Raw genomic sequence first — 17,624 nt, forward strand, 5'->3', positions numbered from 1 at the left:
AATAAAGGAAAGATTGTGTTTTTTGTAATTTTGGTGTGTCCATGACCGTACGTAATCATTCGATGAAGTGGACATGGTGTTAATTTTTGTTTATAAGATATTTCAATTGCTAGATTAACCTAGAAGTCCACTTTGTATCCTCGAACATGAGGTGCAGGGCTACCGCCAGAACAGAGCCAAATAACACGTAATATCACGACCAAAGTTTCACGACCATCGCGGGTTTTTTCACGACCAATCCAGCCTTATGGATTATAATGTGTTTGGTCGTGACAATAACTTTAATATAATTGTAAATTGAACAGTTTAGTTCAATTGAAACACATATTTTTATTATAACTAACAGGATAATTTAAGGATTGTTTAGAAAGATTTAGATTATTCCAGACAATTCACGACCGTACCGCTTGTCCCTGACCATCACGTTTATAATTTCTATCATAAAAATTAAAAAAATTAAAATATCGTCATATTTTAATGTTTTATACACAAAAGAAGCACACCTCTATACAAACATAACGATTTTTCGGGTCTCAGGTAAGTTTTTTCGGAGTTATACAAACTTAAAAAGATTTTATTGGCTTTTTTTCAATTTTTTGAGTTTTATTATTTTTTTCTAGAAAGACCAAATATACCAAAAGCTCAGTGACCTTTTTATTGTATAATGGTCATAAAAGTAAATTAGTTTATAGCAAAACATAGCTATAAAAATAATATTAACTATTTTTAATATTCATTTAAACGTCCGTTATGGTCGTGACAGGATTTTGTGTTTTTCCACTAAAGATGCTCTTTTAAAAAGAAACTACCAAAGATATTGCGTTACCATGGACATTTTATGAAACTTCAAATGTTAATGAAATAAAAAAAATAATAAAAGTTTTGAAAAAAGGGGAAAAAAATTTGCAAAGTGCTTTTCCTGAAAACGTACGTTTTTAAATTTTCACTCAGATACGTGGAGAAGTTGGGCCGGGTGATAAGATCAAGATCTGATCAACACCTTTGCAAAAGCGATCATAATCAGCCGATGGTCTTTGTGGTGGTATGCAAGAGGTTAGAATTAGCACATTTATTAGTGGGTTTTGGAGACTTAAGAGTCGGCAGGAGTCAATAATTTTGCTTTGTTGTTGACCGTCAGATGCCAGGCGAAACAGTGGTTGTCCGAGCGCAAATCAGCAAAAACACGCGTTCACATTGAAGCATATTAATCATTACCCCCAAATTCCTCCTTATTTTGGTTGTCAGTTGCAATTAATTCAGTGACGCGATGTCAGTTTGCGGAGGTTTTCTCCGCGTGCGCCCTATCACCATTGACTATATAACACTACACTGACTACATAAAGAACACTAAGTAGTGTTATATAGTCAATGCTATCACGTAAATCCTTAGCGCGGAGTTGATTTCCTCGCTCTTCGTAGGTGTTAGGAGACTGTTTTAGTTGTGTCTGTATATAACTATTTGGTGTTCCCGTTATACCGCTTTATATAAGACTGATATGCCACTATGGATTTATTAGAAATGGAGAAATTACGAGGATTGCTTGATAGTGTCGAAAGGGAAGAAAGAATAGAAGAAATACAACCAAAACGAGATGTTGATTAGGGTATTACTCATTTAGTTAAGACTTCATTTATGTACTTTAATTTATATAACGTATCTTTTTTGTTAATGTGTAGTATTATAATTGTTTAGTACACATAACCAAACTTCACGATTGATATTTTATTATTTATTTGTTTATATTATATTATTAAAGGTGGCCGAGAGGTAGCCGTGCCAAGACTAAGCACAATAAATAAACACATAGTAATTAAATGTTATAGAATTTTACTTAAGTTGCAATTGCCTGCGTTCGACAGAGTTTCGCTTTACATTTATCTGCGCCAAGTTACTGTGATCTGTGTGCTACAAGTTTGATCCCAAGCCCACAGCCCACCTAGCCCCATAGCAATCTTCCAATCTTCCTTCCCAGATGGTTTTAATTCCATGTTTGGGCGAGTCACGGCCACCTTAGTTCGGATTCAATTCCGCTTATGTTTATACTGTATTTTTTTAAGATTCCTTGCTCGGTCAGAGACAAGCCAAGGCCCCAATAGAAAAGTGTTTCTAGTGGGGTCTTGGACAAGCGGTTAGCCATGTTAAAATCTGTCCACCGTTAACAACCCTCCTGCCTAAGGGATCATCTCATAACTCCAAGGTTTCATAACTCCAAGTGATCATAACTCCAAAGTTTCATAAGTCCAAGAGATCATAACTCCAAATTATATTTAATCCAAAGTTTCAAAACTACAAGTACCCGAAAAGGGATAATTTCATTACTCCAAGAAAAATATAAGTGCAAGTGATCATAACTCCAAAGTTTCATAAGTCCAAGATATCATAACTCCAAAGTTTCATAAGTCCAAGTAAAAATTAAAGCAGAGTGTCATAACTCCAAAAGTTGAGTCGAGTCTCATATCTCCAAGTGGAATGTGTAGTACAGCCAGCGCCACAAGTTCCTGCGCTGTCCGCTCCGCTGTAATACTGTCAGCAGCCTTTGCCGCATCATTGTATCCATATACCTACCGTCGCCTGTCAAACGATTATGTAATTTTGTTATATACTTACAGATTAATTAATTGATATACTTCTTACTTCTATGCTAAAGGTACTTTAACCTTTAACTACTCGCGCGGGTTTTACTAACGTTTGTACTCGCGTGGGGTGTTTTTGACACCCCGTTATTACATATTTGTTATAATTAATTGTATTAACACTAATAATTGGTAAATAACATTTTTTGTTGTTATTTAAGTTTATTAAAACGTTTTTATTAGCTCGCTTTCTTGTCCGGTACAAATTTTGCAATCAATTTTATACTAACTTCCCGATGAGCTAGAGACTTGAAACTTGAAACATAGCCCACAAATGGAAGACAATGCAATATAATATCATTTAATTTTCATATTTCCCTTGGGCTACGCCCCATGGGCTTGTTTTTATTTTACTGTATACTGTTTCCAATATGAAAGAGTTATTTATTTTAAGTTATACAATGTAAATAATATATTTCTTTTACCAACTGCAGTTTGTGTGTGTATTTGGTCAAGTTTTGCATATAAACCATTTGTTGTATTAAAAAATATGTATTTTGTCATTGAACTGTTTGATATTGAATAACTAGCATATGTACTACCCGGAAAATATATATTTTTTAAAAGATTATAATATGTCTGTGAATGGTAAAGGTATTATTTTTCCCTAAAATGTACTACTAAAAAAACAGTTTTTGGGGGGGGGGATCGTAATACACACAAGTTTTGTGCAAACAAATTTATTTATATGTCAAAAACACTTGTTTGTTATCGAAATAAATGTAAATAAAAAATGTCCTTTCATTACTTTTAGAGTCTTTCGCAAAAAGAACAACATTACCTTATACAGGAACTTGTACTTTTTACGAAACGTTAACACTCACGTGGTGAGTTGAAAACACCCTATACTTTGTAATACACATGTATTACCAAGTGAACACTAGAGATCGCACGGGGACTTTGGATGAGAAACGTTCCTGTGTTTCACAGTTTTAACTTTACATTTCAGGTAATTTACACTAAGTGTACAATGCAGTTGTCTGCTTGCAATATTGAGCAGATAGCAGACATAATAATCAAATAATTTCTAAAGTCAATGTTACATATGTTTCTCGTAAATGAAATGTATACTTGCAGTATCCAATCTCATTAGTATATATTTTGTTTCAAATGAATGCAATGTCTAATTTCGTTATTCAAAGTCAATTACAAGTCTGGTTCAATTAAATGTATTGTCTACCTCAAAGTATATATGTGTCATCTGGTTCTCATAAATTAAATGTCTATTTGCAGTAGCAGTATCCTAAATCAATAGTACGCCAGCTTCACAAAAATTAGAAATTTACTTGTCAATGGTCCATTTGGTTCACATAAATAAGATGCCTATTTGCAGCATTCAAAGTCAATGATACGTCGGGTTCACTTAAACGAATTGTTTACTTGAAGTATACAAACTCAATGGTACATATAGTTCACATAAATAAATTGTCTACTTGCAGGATCCAAAGATTGTTAATTTGATTCCCATAAACGGAGTGCCGATTCGCAGTATATTAAGTCAATGTTTACGTCTGGTTCACGTCAATGGAATGTCTACTTGTAGCATCTAAACTCAGTGGCATCTTCGGTTCATATTAATGGAAGTCCTAATTATTGCAGTACCTATTCAAAGTCTGCATTATTTAATTGTAAGTCTAGTTCACTGAAATGGAAAGCCTACTTGGAATTGCAAGTTAAATGGAAATATAACTCAATGGTAGGCTTATATTTGGTTCAAATGTAATGGATATTTAGATTATTTAAAGTCAAAGGTGTTTCAGCCTTATTCTGGCGACCATAATTATTGGTTGTTTTCATTTTGTAGTAAATTATGCTCAATGATATTAATTTTATTGTTCTTCCCTTTTTCTGTGTCCTATACGGTAATGTACTTTTTAAACGATTCTTTGACAACATATGTGGCAACTCTTGTTTATCTTTTTAGTGTTATCTCGCAAATAGTCATAGCAACCAATGAACCCATAAGGCCCATGTTAAATTAAAAAAAAAATAAATAAATTCACGTAGGGAAAAGCCCTGTGGTCCAATTTGTACCATTTAAGATTTATACATTCCCATGGTTGGTTACTATGATCGTGCTAAATTTCGTGTAGATCGCTTCAGCCGTTCAGGAGGTATTTGTAAAACAAAAAGAGGAGAGTAGTATAAGAGCTTCGCTTTGCGCCGTTCAATTACTAATGGTTGTTAATCCTCTATATATCGAAAACGGCTAATACGATTTCCTTCTAATTTGATAAATAATTTATATCTGGCCTAAAAACGTGTTTACTGCAGTTAAAACTGCTAGCAAAAAACTAACTGCACAACAAAATTGAATTGAAAGTCTATAATTTTTAACATTGGCCTCATTGGTTTCCAAGTAACCATGACCATAGACTTTATAGAACTATTTTAAGTTGTAGTGTGTTGTTATGTTCATCAAGGTTTTACGAGCAAATTAACGAATGCAGTGCAAAGGGGAAAACACCAGTTGTTACTATTGAGCAAAGATTACACTGAAGATTACTCAATGTAGGGGTTCAATGGAAATAAACTAATACCACTACCCTGTCATGGCTTGGTTCCCAGGTACTACTACATAAAACCAGGGATACCGTCACCTCTAATTGAGACTTTTAACGAAATTCCCATAATAAGGAATAATCTATTACCGTAGATCTCATGGTAAGACCTAAGCCCGGAACCGATTTTTATCTTCATTTTAAGAGCCCCAGAGGACAATACACACTTCGTTCAAACTCATATGTTGTACTGTATATAATATATGTGTGTGTAAATTTGGAATAAAGGTTAAATTTGAAATATGTAGATCTTGATGAGTTTAAGTTATAATTGGGCCTATTAGGCTATGCTAATTCAAAATGTCCAATGACGATTTGTCCTTAGTTAGTGATTTAAACGAGATGGATGATGGTTACCAATTTGGAGTCTCTGTCTTCACCTTTGTACCACATGCAATAAATAAAATAGGGGTTGGTTAAAATTTGGTACTTTTCAAGGCACTTATCCCTAATACTTTTGATTTAAAACAATTTAAAATTTAGATTACACTTTGGGATGAATTTAATTTAAGTCAAGCACAATGTCCTATAAAGTGATGTTAACACTGCAAAGAGTTGGCAGGATCTGTGTAGAGGCAAGGGTTGAAGTTCTGGAAGTCCATGTCCATTGTTGAAATAATGTACAGCTGGTTAATTCACATAAATGACACTTGCCACAGTAATTTTGATTTTCTTTGGATTAATTTTGAAAAGTAATACTATATTTAAGATGTTATTATTATATTGCAATTTTCTTACAATTATAATAGTTAGATTATCACTTTAGAGAGCCACTGGTTTTCTTCCAACATTGACAAGAAAAACTGGTAGCCTACAACGTTGTGTTCACCACTGTGTAGGGTGGCAAAAAGAAAATGTCGCATATATACATATAAATATTAAATAGATATGTATATTCTTTTTCCAGTTGTATCCTTGTTATTGGTTTTGTGTCATATATATGGATATTCGAATACTCTTTATAAATTGCCAAGAAAGTTTTTAAATGTAGTGAAACATTGGACAATAATTAATTAATTATAATTACACATCTGTGGCTGGGTGAATGCCAAACGACAAAACAGTAATTGCTGAGGACGCTTTTTAAACGATGAATAACCAATATGAGTGGAAAAGATGGAATGCAGGTGTCCACAGAAAATACAGGGTGTTTTTAAAAGAATGCCGGGATTTTAAGTAATGATTGATTGAGTACTGGTTCAAGGTAACTAAATATTTGTCAAATTGAAGTTAAAACAACTAAGTTTTGTTTCCCGTGTAGCAAGGGAGGAAATTTTGACCTTGGCATGAGCAAAACAGGTGCGCGGTGGTAGGCCGCTATTGTGACTCATACGCTTGACGCCAGTCGCCAGTATGACGTTTACGGCGCAACAGAAGGCACAGATTGTAATCTGTGGTTCGCAGAGTTTATATCAATTACTAAATTAAAATAAATTTAAATCTACTTGATGATAAAGAAACTTGAAGCTGGTTTAATGAGTTTTGTAGCACCGTAGTGTTTTGAAAAGACATTCACCTGGCCAGCTAAAAACAAGCAATGCCATAGTCGAAGAAATCCGACAATTCTGCATCAGAAACCCAAAAAAATCAATTGCCTGACGAAGTCTTCAGTTGAACAAAGCTAAATTGGTCACTTTATGATGTTTTCTGTAAAACATAGAGTCTTTGTGCCTAAAAGGATTCGTTGAAGAGATCAGATAAACCTGCCGATCACCCTAATCGTACAGACTTTGCCAGTTTTACGCTCATATAAGATTGATGAAAATCTGAATTTTATTAAATCATTCCAAATTGTATCAAAGAATGAGGAAAAAACTTTGTTCTTTTTCCTTCAATTTGACGTTTAAATTGTTTAATTATCTTGAATAGTCCCCGAGCAACGACCGTTTAAAATTCCGGCATTTTAAAAACACCCTGTACTTCATAAAAATTTATGTAAATAAATGACAATGACCTTTATTTTGAGTTATGTTAAAATATTGAAACGCATGTGTGTAAATTAATATAAGGTGTATATCATATTTAAGCCTTTTTAATACTTAAACTGCTTATTGATTTTTCATGAACTCAGAATGTTGATAAGGAGCTAATTTTACCTTCCCCTTGCAACAACATAAAGAAAATATATTTGTGCCCCTGTTAGTCTGTTCTGGCTCTAACTTCCTATATTTTTATGCCTATATTTTTATTTGGTAAACTGCCATAACCGTTTACATTTAATTTGATTGTATTTATATGTAATATTTATATTTTAATTTATATTTATATTAATATTTTTTTTATTATATTTATATTTATAGGCCTTTCTTACTTAAATTTACATTTTTTAAACGGGCAGTTCAGAAGACGGGGCACGGAAGCCACGTCATGTTGGTAACATTGACAATTCGAAGTAAGCGGCAGGCAGGTTGCCAGTATGGATACTAAAAAAGTCCCACACGCCCCTGCTCGCCCCTCCACGCAACTCTCCATCAATTCCAGAACATGAAAGGATCCATAATGTCATATGGGTTCAAGTTATGACCAAATGTTACAGGACCACTTTTGTTAGCTGTATTGTTCTACACCTTTTAATTTTCTAACTCTTCTCTAGAGTCATTATTAAAAGAATTAATAAATACTAGTGTACATGTTGCTCGAATTCGAGCAATTGCAAATATTACAGAAGATATTTCAAAACGAATAACAGTCATATTTACAACGAATTTAAAAGAGTCAACTCAGACTATGTTTATCTTCGTTATTGATAAACCTAAAGCATTCGGGCCGGTTTTCTCCTTCTCAAAATGCCTCGCTGTACAGGCAACACAGGTCATTTATAGAGGGCCAATTGAGAACGAAAAGTCGTTTTGGGGTAGTGTTAGGGGGCATTTGTAACCTAATAGTTGAGATTGTCCAGGGTCAGGTGCTGACTGTGATGAGTTAAGCCTAATACTCGCCACTGTTCTGTGAGCTGCGGTCGTTATCACGATTACGCCTCCTGTCTATATGTGTTGTTGTCGTCACGTCGGAGGCATATAAAAGAAAAAAAAAACTACAAATAAACAAATGATAGCTACACAAAACAACGATAAATGTTACAATCGTACTAACACGATCCGTCATAGCTACACAAAACAACGATAAATAAATACACAAATTTAAGATACTGTACAACCATACTAACAAAATCCGTCTTGGAGGTTATGTTTACACAAACTCAAATAGTAAATAAATGTACTCGATGGGTTTCATTGAATTGAAAAATAAATAACAGCAATTAAATTAAACAGCTGACCAAAATGTAAACAATTATGTTCTTCATAAGGGTAACATGGGAACTTTCAAAGCCACTGGGGCAGAGCCCAAGGGACTTTTTCAAAAATGTAAGGCCAGTTTGCAAATCTACGCGACACGTTCTTTCCAATGAGATGTCAATGGATAAAATCGGTTAAGAAATGGCGGAGGAGTTCAACCGACAAAGTTTCATGTAGTGTATTAATTATATAGATTTTCGTAATGAGCGACATTTCCTACCTGTAGGCTAAACGAAACGTGATACGTATATCTATATAATTAATACGCGAACACGAAGTTTGTCGGTTGAACTCCTCCGTCATTTCTTAACCGATTTTATCCATTGACGTATCATTGGAAAGAGCGTGTCGCGTAGATTTGCAAACTGGCCTTGAACTGGATTTTGAAAAAGTCCCTTGGGCTCTACCCCAGTGGCTTTGAAGGTTCCCATGTTATCCTTATGAAGATCATAATTGTTTAAATTTTGATCACCTGTATAATTTAATTGCTGTCAATATTTAAACTGCATTTCAAAGAAAAGCGTCCTACAAAAATTAAATCTTTGAAAAATAAATCATTGAAAGAACCCATTTGCAAATTATTGAAACATTAAAAGTCATAGAACGCCCCCTAGTAGAAGAAATAGAGATAATATTTTTTTAAAGAATTAACTATCGTCATTAGCCTGTATAATGAAGAACACCTACAAGATTCAGATTCCTACAAACTATGAACGAGGATGTTAGCCGAAGTGCTACAAATTTTATTAGGAAACATGGACTTAACTTTGTAATCATTGCAGAGGAAAGCCCTCTAAAGCCAAATAAATCTGGTACGTCAATGACATTAACCTATGTTTTCATAAAAGTCAAGCAATTTTAATAATAGCCTATGAAAATATCCAAGAGCCCCTTACCAACATTTTACTGAAGGCTTTTAATTATTATTCATATGCTAAGGGAAACAAAAATCATCTGAACAACAGAAGGTCTTTAACTTTGCATTTCTCAGGTAAATATAATTAACGTTATTGCAACTAAACAAAAAATACACCAATTGAACAAATAAAATTGTGACAGACAATTTAATGAAAAATAAGTACGACAACGAATTTAACACAAACAAAAAACTAACATTTGGATTATGAGTTAAAATTCTGGTGACGCAATAACAACGATAAATATACAGAAAATCAAAACAAATTGAAGACTGGTACACAATCATCACATGTTTGATTTTCAGCGTGGGATGAATATAGATAAGTTCATATTTTATTTGGATTGTGGTCGAGTTTTGACCACTGGACGACATCAATTCTTATATTAAAGTACTTAACTCATTAAGGTACTTCAATAATACCTAAATGATAAATACCTTCTATTTAACTCAAATAAAACAATCTGGTATTAGGTATAGATGTATTTACTCAAAAACCTATTTCTATTATAATTTAGTCACGAGATCCAAATGTTTAGACCTATCTATAGATTATATCCGCTTGTTTGGATCATACAAGTCTAGATAGTATTTTTTAAATTTTAAATATGGTATTTTTTTATTAAACCCATTATGCACTACAGACATTTTGCGTACAATTTACTTTGCTAACATACACTCTCATATTTGTTACGGAATAAAGATTTATGAGGGAACAAGTAATTGTAACTATAATCAAATTTTATATTTACAAATGAATGCTACAAGATGAAACCTTAACCTGGATTAATACTGTTTGAATTTTTTCCGAAAATAGGAGATGAAAAATAGTGGAAAAAAAGGCACTACGACTTATTTGCGTTGTGCACCACGAATATTATGTAGAAAAAATTTCGAAATTTCGTACATACAGCTTAAGAAGTTAAGACTAAATATTTTTCATAGTTTAGAAATTTTAAAACGTGAACTAATACTGTATTTCCTTAGTATTGTTGTTGGAAGACGGCAATTGCTAAAATACTGTGCGCGTAAACTAATTCATTCACCTCATGGTGGTCATCTACGTCGATTATTGGACAAACTAAAAGTCTTACGAAAAAATGTTTGGAACAAAAATTGAAGAACATCTTATTATCTATACTTTTCTCGCTGAAAGTTTTCATCTGACCAAAAAATAAAAAAAATCCTCGCTCACTTACTTTTTCATGTTTACATTGAACAACCTTTTCATATTTTCCATTATTAAACATTAATCATCTGCACGAACTAAATTGTATTTATATAGTATTAAACATCAGTTTACGCAGAATTTAAATATGTAAATTTCATCCTCTCACTATTTGTATTACAATTTAGACGAACGTGCAAAGCGACAGGGAACGCACCACTTCGAATAATCTCGCCAACATCGGAAACTCTCTTCCAGCATGTGTGTGTGTAATGGGTGCGTGTGTGTGCGTACGTTATCGCTTCCTGCACAGACTGTACCCATTGTCACTTGGAGTTATGAAACTTGGTGTTATGAACCCTTGGAGTTATGAAACTTGGACTTGTGGTCCTTGCAAATCTGTACGTTTGGAGTTATGAAATTTTGTATTTTAATTTACTTGGTTTTATTTTAACTTGGACTTATGAATCTTGGAGTTATGAACGCTTGGAGTTATGAAACTTGGTCTTATGATATTTTGGTTTTAATTTACTTGGACATAATTTTACTTGGAGTTATGAAATGTTGTATTTAAAAGTACTTGGAGTTATGAAAACTTGGAGTTATGAACCTCACCCCTGCCTAAGTTGCTAAGTTGAGTCTTCTGCACTGCACTAATGATGACGTCATAATGGCACCTGAAAAATCTCCCGTGTGCCGCACCGTTAAATCAACATCTTACTACATCAACTTACAAACAAAGAGCAAACTAGAAGAAGAAGAATGTTTGAGGAGGAACAGAAGAGCTCAGCTGAGCTATTGTAGTGGACAGTGGTGTAGTGAGCTGACAGCGACAGCGACAGCGCGACAGCTGAGTGAGACAGAGTAAATATCTCCAATTACACACAATACAAATCAACAAAAAATCAGGACCCATTGAAAACAATGAAAAGCTAAAAGTTCGATCACTTCTATCTCTATAGTCTGTCTCTCTTTACCTCTGCTCTGGCGTGTGTAGTTTATTAGTGATTCACGCATTTGTTGTTGTTTACTACTAGTACCAACCCAATCTAGTACTTAGCCATATCCAGTCACTTCACTGTTAGGCCATTCTTCTTTCTTCTCAAGAGACGATATTTTGCGTGCTTTGTCCTTTGTCAAGAGCAAGTGTTAAACAAAATAAGTCGATATCCTCCAACATAAACACAGTTCTGAGTTCAGCAGCAAACTTGAAACTGACAGTCCACAGTCACAAGTGTTAATTCTCAGCGTGGTTGTATTTAAACATAGCCTAGGTCGCGGTCGAGTACAAAGGACTTTTTATCTTGCTGTGATTTATTAATTTAGGCATTTAACTTCAAATACTTAAATGAACTGAATTCGTTTGTTTGGAGAGAATTTAACTTATAGACCTACTAAGTTAGTGAACTTGTAAGCGAGTATCAAGTATATCAACAGATCCACACAAGGTGGCCTGAGACCTGAGTTATTCTAAGTGGATGTGAAAGAACAGGATTTTAGATGGCAGCAAAGAGTTTTTTTAATCGACTTAAGTTTTGGAAAAGGAGTGTCAATGAAGAGCACCAAGAATTCAGTTCAGAATTTTTGCTTGCGAACCGGTTAAAAATATATGAAAAATATGTAAACCAGATTCAGAGAATTGTGATGTGGGAGAACCCTGCTCTCAGCATTGTCTGCATTCTCTCTATCAACCTTCTTTTCTGGTAAGAAATTAACTGCTGTTAACTTAATCCTACATAAGGTCTAAGATAAGTTTTTTGGATTACTGTAACACCTTAACCTAGATTATTTTATGCTTGACCCTCTCTGTCTACCTACCAAAATAAAAGCCTATAGGCTAACTTAGTCTTTAAGGCAAGCATTTTTGAAATTGTTTGGCCCATTTTGTTGTTTTAGCCTACCTTAAGTTATTATTCTTAGGCTATCCTTTCTATAATATTATGGTAGGCTACAGTAACTAACCTCGTCAAGTAGCCTAAGTTAGGCCTAAGTAATCGAAATGTTGATTGAAGTTAACAACCTAACTTAGCCTAGGTAGGAACATGTTTCGCCGTAAATGCGGCATCTTCAGGTTAAACAAAAACCCGGTTTCAATTGTCCAAAAACAGTCTGGACGCAGGCTAACTTAACTTATCATAAATTAATGAGTCGGTTAATTTTAACCAAAATTGTACATGCTGTAAAACGGGGTGACCTGAGGCCTGTGTTATGACTTGAAACCATAAGCTAAAAAAGTTTTAAATTGTTTTAATCTTTTAATTAGGTAGATACCTACTTGATATAAGTTATTACTTTTACACTTAAACTTTTTTTGAAGCCTAATAACTTACCCTTAGCTTTATATGGTATAATAATAACTTCAATTGAAACAAAATTGAATGTAAAAAAAACTAAATTTAAAAGCAAAAAAGTTTCTCAAAAATATAAACCCGAATAGTAGCTAAGTTTATGATAGGTACTTTTTTCAGAACAATGACCCTGTGAAACCTGTGGCATTTTTTTCTCTTTTTTCAACTTAAATTACATTATCATCATAGTTTTGTTTTAAGTTATCTCTTATCTAAGTTATGATAGGATTGTCACAAACCTCGTCTTATCAAAACTCAACATAATTTTCCTGTCGTTGGGGTGATTTGATACCACAGTGGCTGTACATGATAGCTGCCCTTCTTACAATAATTTTAGTTTCTGAGGAGGACTACAAAATAACTTCAATGTCAATGAGTGGCCCAAACCATTTTAAATGGCCTATCAATCCAGATGTATGCTGGTATAACAAATGTGATAGCCTATAAAAGAACCAATTAAGGTAAACTGCCCAAATACCGTGACCTTAAGGACGGACGGTTCTCTTGTAATTGCCTTATAACAAATAAAATAACGACTTTTGGAACAAATATTTCTTACTAATATAATGTGTACAATTTTCTCAACAAAATTATATGGTTTTGGGTTGTATTATGACCAAAAAATGTATTTTTCATGTCATTTTTTTGTTACACTCAATTTTCCTACTATTTCTTAATTCCGTGTTTCACGGAAATAATTCCGTGATTTATCAGCCAAATTCCGTGATAGGCCTAGGCCTACAGCAATTTTGGAGCTAGAAGTTCCTAAAATGACCAGAAACTGCCTAATTTCATAAACAAGTTGGAAAATATAACATCAAACACTTTATTGTACCAGCAGAAGACGATGACAGATGAAATTAAGATGTTTGTAAAGAGTAAGAAGAAAGATCATGCACCACATCCATAGAGGCTAAACTCCAATAAACATATATATTTTTGTTTTTCCAATTTTATTTAGGCCTAGGCCTAATAAAATAATTTATCGAGATTGGAAAAGAAGGAATGTTAACTAAATAATATAACAAAACACAAGAAGCATGTGTAAAAATGAATTTATTGAAAAGTCTACAATAAATTGGTTAGGTACCTACTAACTTAAACAATAACTAAACAAATCACAGACAAGACCAAACTAGGCTTTATTGGATGAATTAAACTACTCATTCTATCTTGTATGCAAGGCATGTTACTACAATCAATTACGTTCCTATACTGAGACTGATCTGTTTTCCTCTTCATTTTCTTGTCGCCAACATAGAATAAATAATTATTAAAACTCATTTTAAGTAAACTCAATCAAAACTACCTATTTATTTACAAAAAACAATAATAATGTAAAACAAACCTAATAGCAGATGATTCATAACTTTATAACTCAGCTGATAACAATAATCCTACACTTGGTTATTTATTAACCGATCTTTGCGATTGTATATCAACGTTAGATTAGTCATTCACTGTTCTCGATTTGTGCCAGAACGGCGTTCCGGTACCACTCTTTTGGAGAGATAAAAATATCCATCATAATAAGGTACCGTACCGGTATTACCGTATTCATATTAAATAGGTTACATTTCCCGAGGTCACAGTCCGAACGTCCACTAATTAGTGGAAATCGGATCAATCCGAACGCCTCATTGCTGTATTCTATACACAGTAGGCCTACAGTAGTAAAACCTAAGTGAGAAAGTTTGGATCTATGGATGGATAGATGGATGGATGTTTGTGACAAGTGAACGTAGAAAATACTGGTCATATTGGGCTGAAATTTGTTGTGATGATAACTCACATTCCCGATTAACATAGACACATTCTTATCTCAAAAATCCTCTCGGGCTCCACCCCAGTGGCTCTGGAGTTTCCAATGTTAACCTTATGAGTATTCATATTGAAAAGGAATAAAAGAATTTTGTCAGCTGTTTCAACGACACAAGTTGGTTCTATGATATTAAATAGCATTAACAAGTTATAAGGTTAACCAAAAGGGTGCAGCACTATTGGTTTTTTTTTGTATTTATGACAACATCTAGAACCAACTAACAATAAAAAGCTGTGAGAAATGAGAATTTCACTTTTTTATTGTGTAGGGCAGTTGTAGAACATTAAGTTATGGCTATGGTAGATGTGCTATGCTATAGCTTACCCTACCTTAAATTAAAAGACACAATTTTCTTAAACTGTGTCCTCTCGCATTGTAAATGCAAAGCACTGAGTATAACTGCAATAAGCATTTTATACTGATACGCCAACCCCGTACGAAGGACAGGTACAGACAGTGTCATTAGTCTGTGCGCGCGGATCTGACGCTACTAGCCATTCTATAAAACTTGGGCTCACTCACTCCATTATGGTCTCACTCACACCAATAGTCGTCTATAAAATTTCTAGCTGGAATAATCAAATTTCTAATTGAATCACCTGATTGAAAAAAGTAAATATTTATATTCTTTTCTAAATATTATTGTAGCAGAGTGTGTTTAACGGAAAGATTAGTTTAGTTTAACTGTGTTTTTTGTTTAATACTGTGTTTTAACGTATTCGGCATACATAGAATTATGTGTGACAGAGTGAAAAGTAAGTTGAAGGGTAGGACGCTGAACGGACAGAGTCGGGAGATAGTAAGCAATGTTTACCAGTTTATGAAAAAAGAGGCTGACGATAAAGCTGTAAGCATTCCCTTGACAAAAGCTCGCGCCCGAACAGCAGTGGCAACAGGGGTCTCGGAGCGAGTCATAACGAAGATTAATGGCGAACTTAAAGCACTACTAATACATGATGACGATGATAGCAACAAAAGTTTTTGTACTCCTAGTAAGTTAAAAGAAAGCAGAAAAAGGCCCGTCACTGGAGTGGATGATTTTGATAAGGCTTTGATAAGACGCTTGGTGTACGAGTTCCACATTCAACATAAAATACTACCAACAGTTTCTTTACTACACGAGGAACTAAAAAAACAGATAGATTTCAAAGGATCAAAATCAAGCCTTAGGAGAATTCTGAAGGAGCTTGGATTCAGATGGAGGAAAACGCAGAACAACCGAAAAATGCTGATTGAGACAAACGAAATCCGGGAAAAGAGAATTTCTTATTTGAGAGCAGTCAAACGTTTCAGAAATGAGGGTCGTACTATTATTTTCATGGACGAATCATATATTTTAACAAGCCATGTTTCAAGTCTATCGTGGTCTGACAACTCAACCAATGGAATGCGTGTACCCATTTCTAAAGGACAACGCCTAATAATGATTCATGCAGGAAGTGAAGCTGGTTTTGTCCCTAACGCATTGACGATGTGGAAGGCATCGAGCACCACGGGTGATTATCACGACAATGTCAGGAAGGAAACCATGATCAAGTGGATGAAAGAGAAACTTCTGCCGAACATACCACCGAACTCCGTGATAGTTGTAGATAACGCACCTTATCACAATGCGCAATTAGACAAAGCACCCACATCAAATAGTAGGAAACAAGAAATGAAGGACTGGCTAACCAAACATGGAATACAATATTCAAACGAAATGCTGGTTCCCGAGTTGTATAAGCTTGTACTGCTGAACAAACCAAGATTCATTCAATATGAAATTGATGAACTACTCACGGGTACTGACCATGTTATTCTTCGTCTCCCCCCCTACCACCCAGATCTAAACCCAATAGAACTTATTTGGGCTGAAGTAAAAGGTTATGTAGCTAGCAGAAACGTAAATTGTAGGTAGCTTCGAGAGTATCCGTTCATTGGCACAGGAAAAATTTGATATCATTGGTGCAACAGAGTGGAAAAACAAGTGCGACCATGTAAAAACTATTGAAAATAATTATGCTTCAGCTGAGCCGCGGATCGACGACCTCATGGAATCAATGGTCATATCAGTAGGAAACAGCGACAGCAGTGATGAAGAAGACGATGATATGAGTGACATTGAAGACTTCGTTTAAAATATATACAGGCCTTACCTTGTAAATAGTTAATAAACTAAAATTTGTTAATCAACTTTTATCATTCAACTATTTAGGCCTACGTATTTGCTTTTACTGGTGTTTTATATTTATTTTCAGTTTGATATTATATGCTTATGATAATACAGCCACGGTTAGATAAAAATCAGTCGTAAGCTTAAAGAAGTCTTTTAGTAGTCGTCAATTTTACAAGATTTGTCAAAATGGTTTATATTTTTGAAATCTGAACAAAAAATAATCCTTCAGTTACATTTGAATATGGGTAAATGAATTAATAAAGCATCCAGTTAATAAGATGATTATAGACTTTAATTAAGTGTACAAACATATTTATACTAAGACCTTGTGAAAATAACCAAACAACAAAGGTTATAAATTTAGCAACAATCAGTAAGTTAGGAAAGTCCACTCATTTTACAACCGTCCTCGTCAACGAGTAACCCATAAGCGATAGAACTCCACATTTCAACGAGACAGTAGGCCTATGAATGGTCGTGGTTAATAAATAAATCGTTCTCGTGTTCTTATTTTCTCCTCTAATCCAAGATCCCGATCTTCTTATCACTTTACTTCAGCAAATGAGCGATCAGCATGAAGTGATCCAACTCACATATTCTCATTCTTTCACATTTCTCATATTTCAGTATTTTAACGTCAAATACTAATTTAGGCCCTTAGGTCATACCTTTTTGTGGTGTAGTTTAGAACTGACGTGGAATCTTTGTCTTTTTCAGCAAT

General features: G+C 34.1%; 1 protein-coding gene across 1 annotated transcript in view; it reads left to right on the top strand.

Annotated features, from left to right (window-relative positions):
* The first annotated feature begins 11,384 nt into the window (after positions 1–11,384).
* LOC129002773 (reticulophagy regulator 3-like) overlaps positions 11,385–17,624 on the top strand; it is a 28,187-nt gene continuing 21,947 nt past the window's right edge. Inside the window, exon 1 of the mRNA XM_054430819.1 lies at positions 11,385–12,278. Within this exon, the coding sequence (XP_054286794.1) occupies positions 12,076–12,278 (203 nt within the window). The 5' untranslated portion in view covers positions 11,385–12,075. The remainder of the gene's footprint in view (positions 12,279–17,624) is intronic.

Source organism: Macrosteles quadrilineatus, unplaced genomic scaffold (assembly GCF_028750875.1).
Source record: "Macrosteles quadrilineatus isolate MER2022 unplaced genomic scaffold, UCM_ALF_1.0 Scaffold_9__3_contigs__length_116548681, whole genome shotgun sequence".
Taxonomy (NCBI): Eukaryota; Metazoa; Arthropoda; class Insecta; order Hemiptera; family Cicadellidae; genus Macrosteles; species Macrosteles quadrilineatus.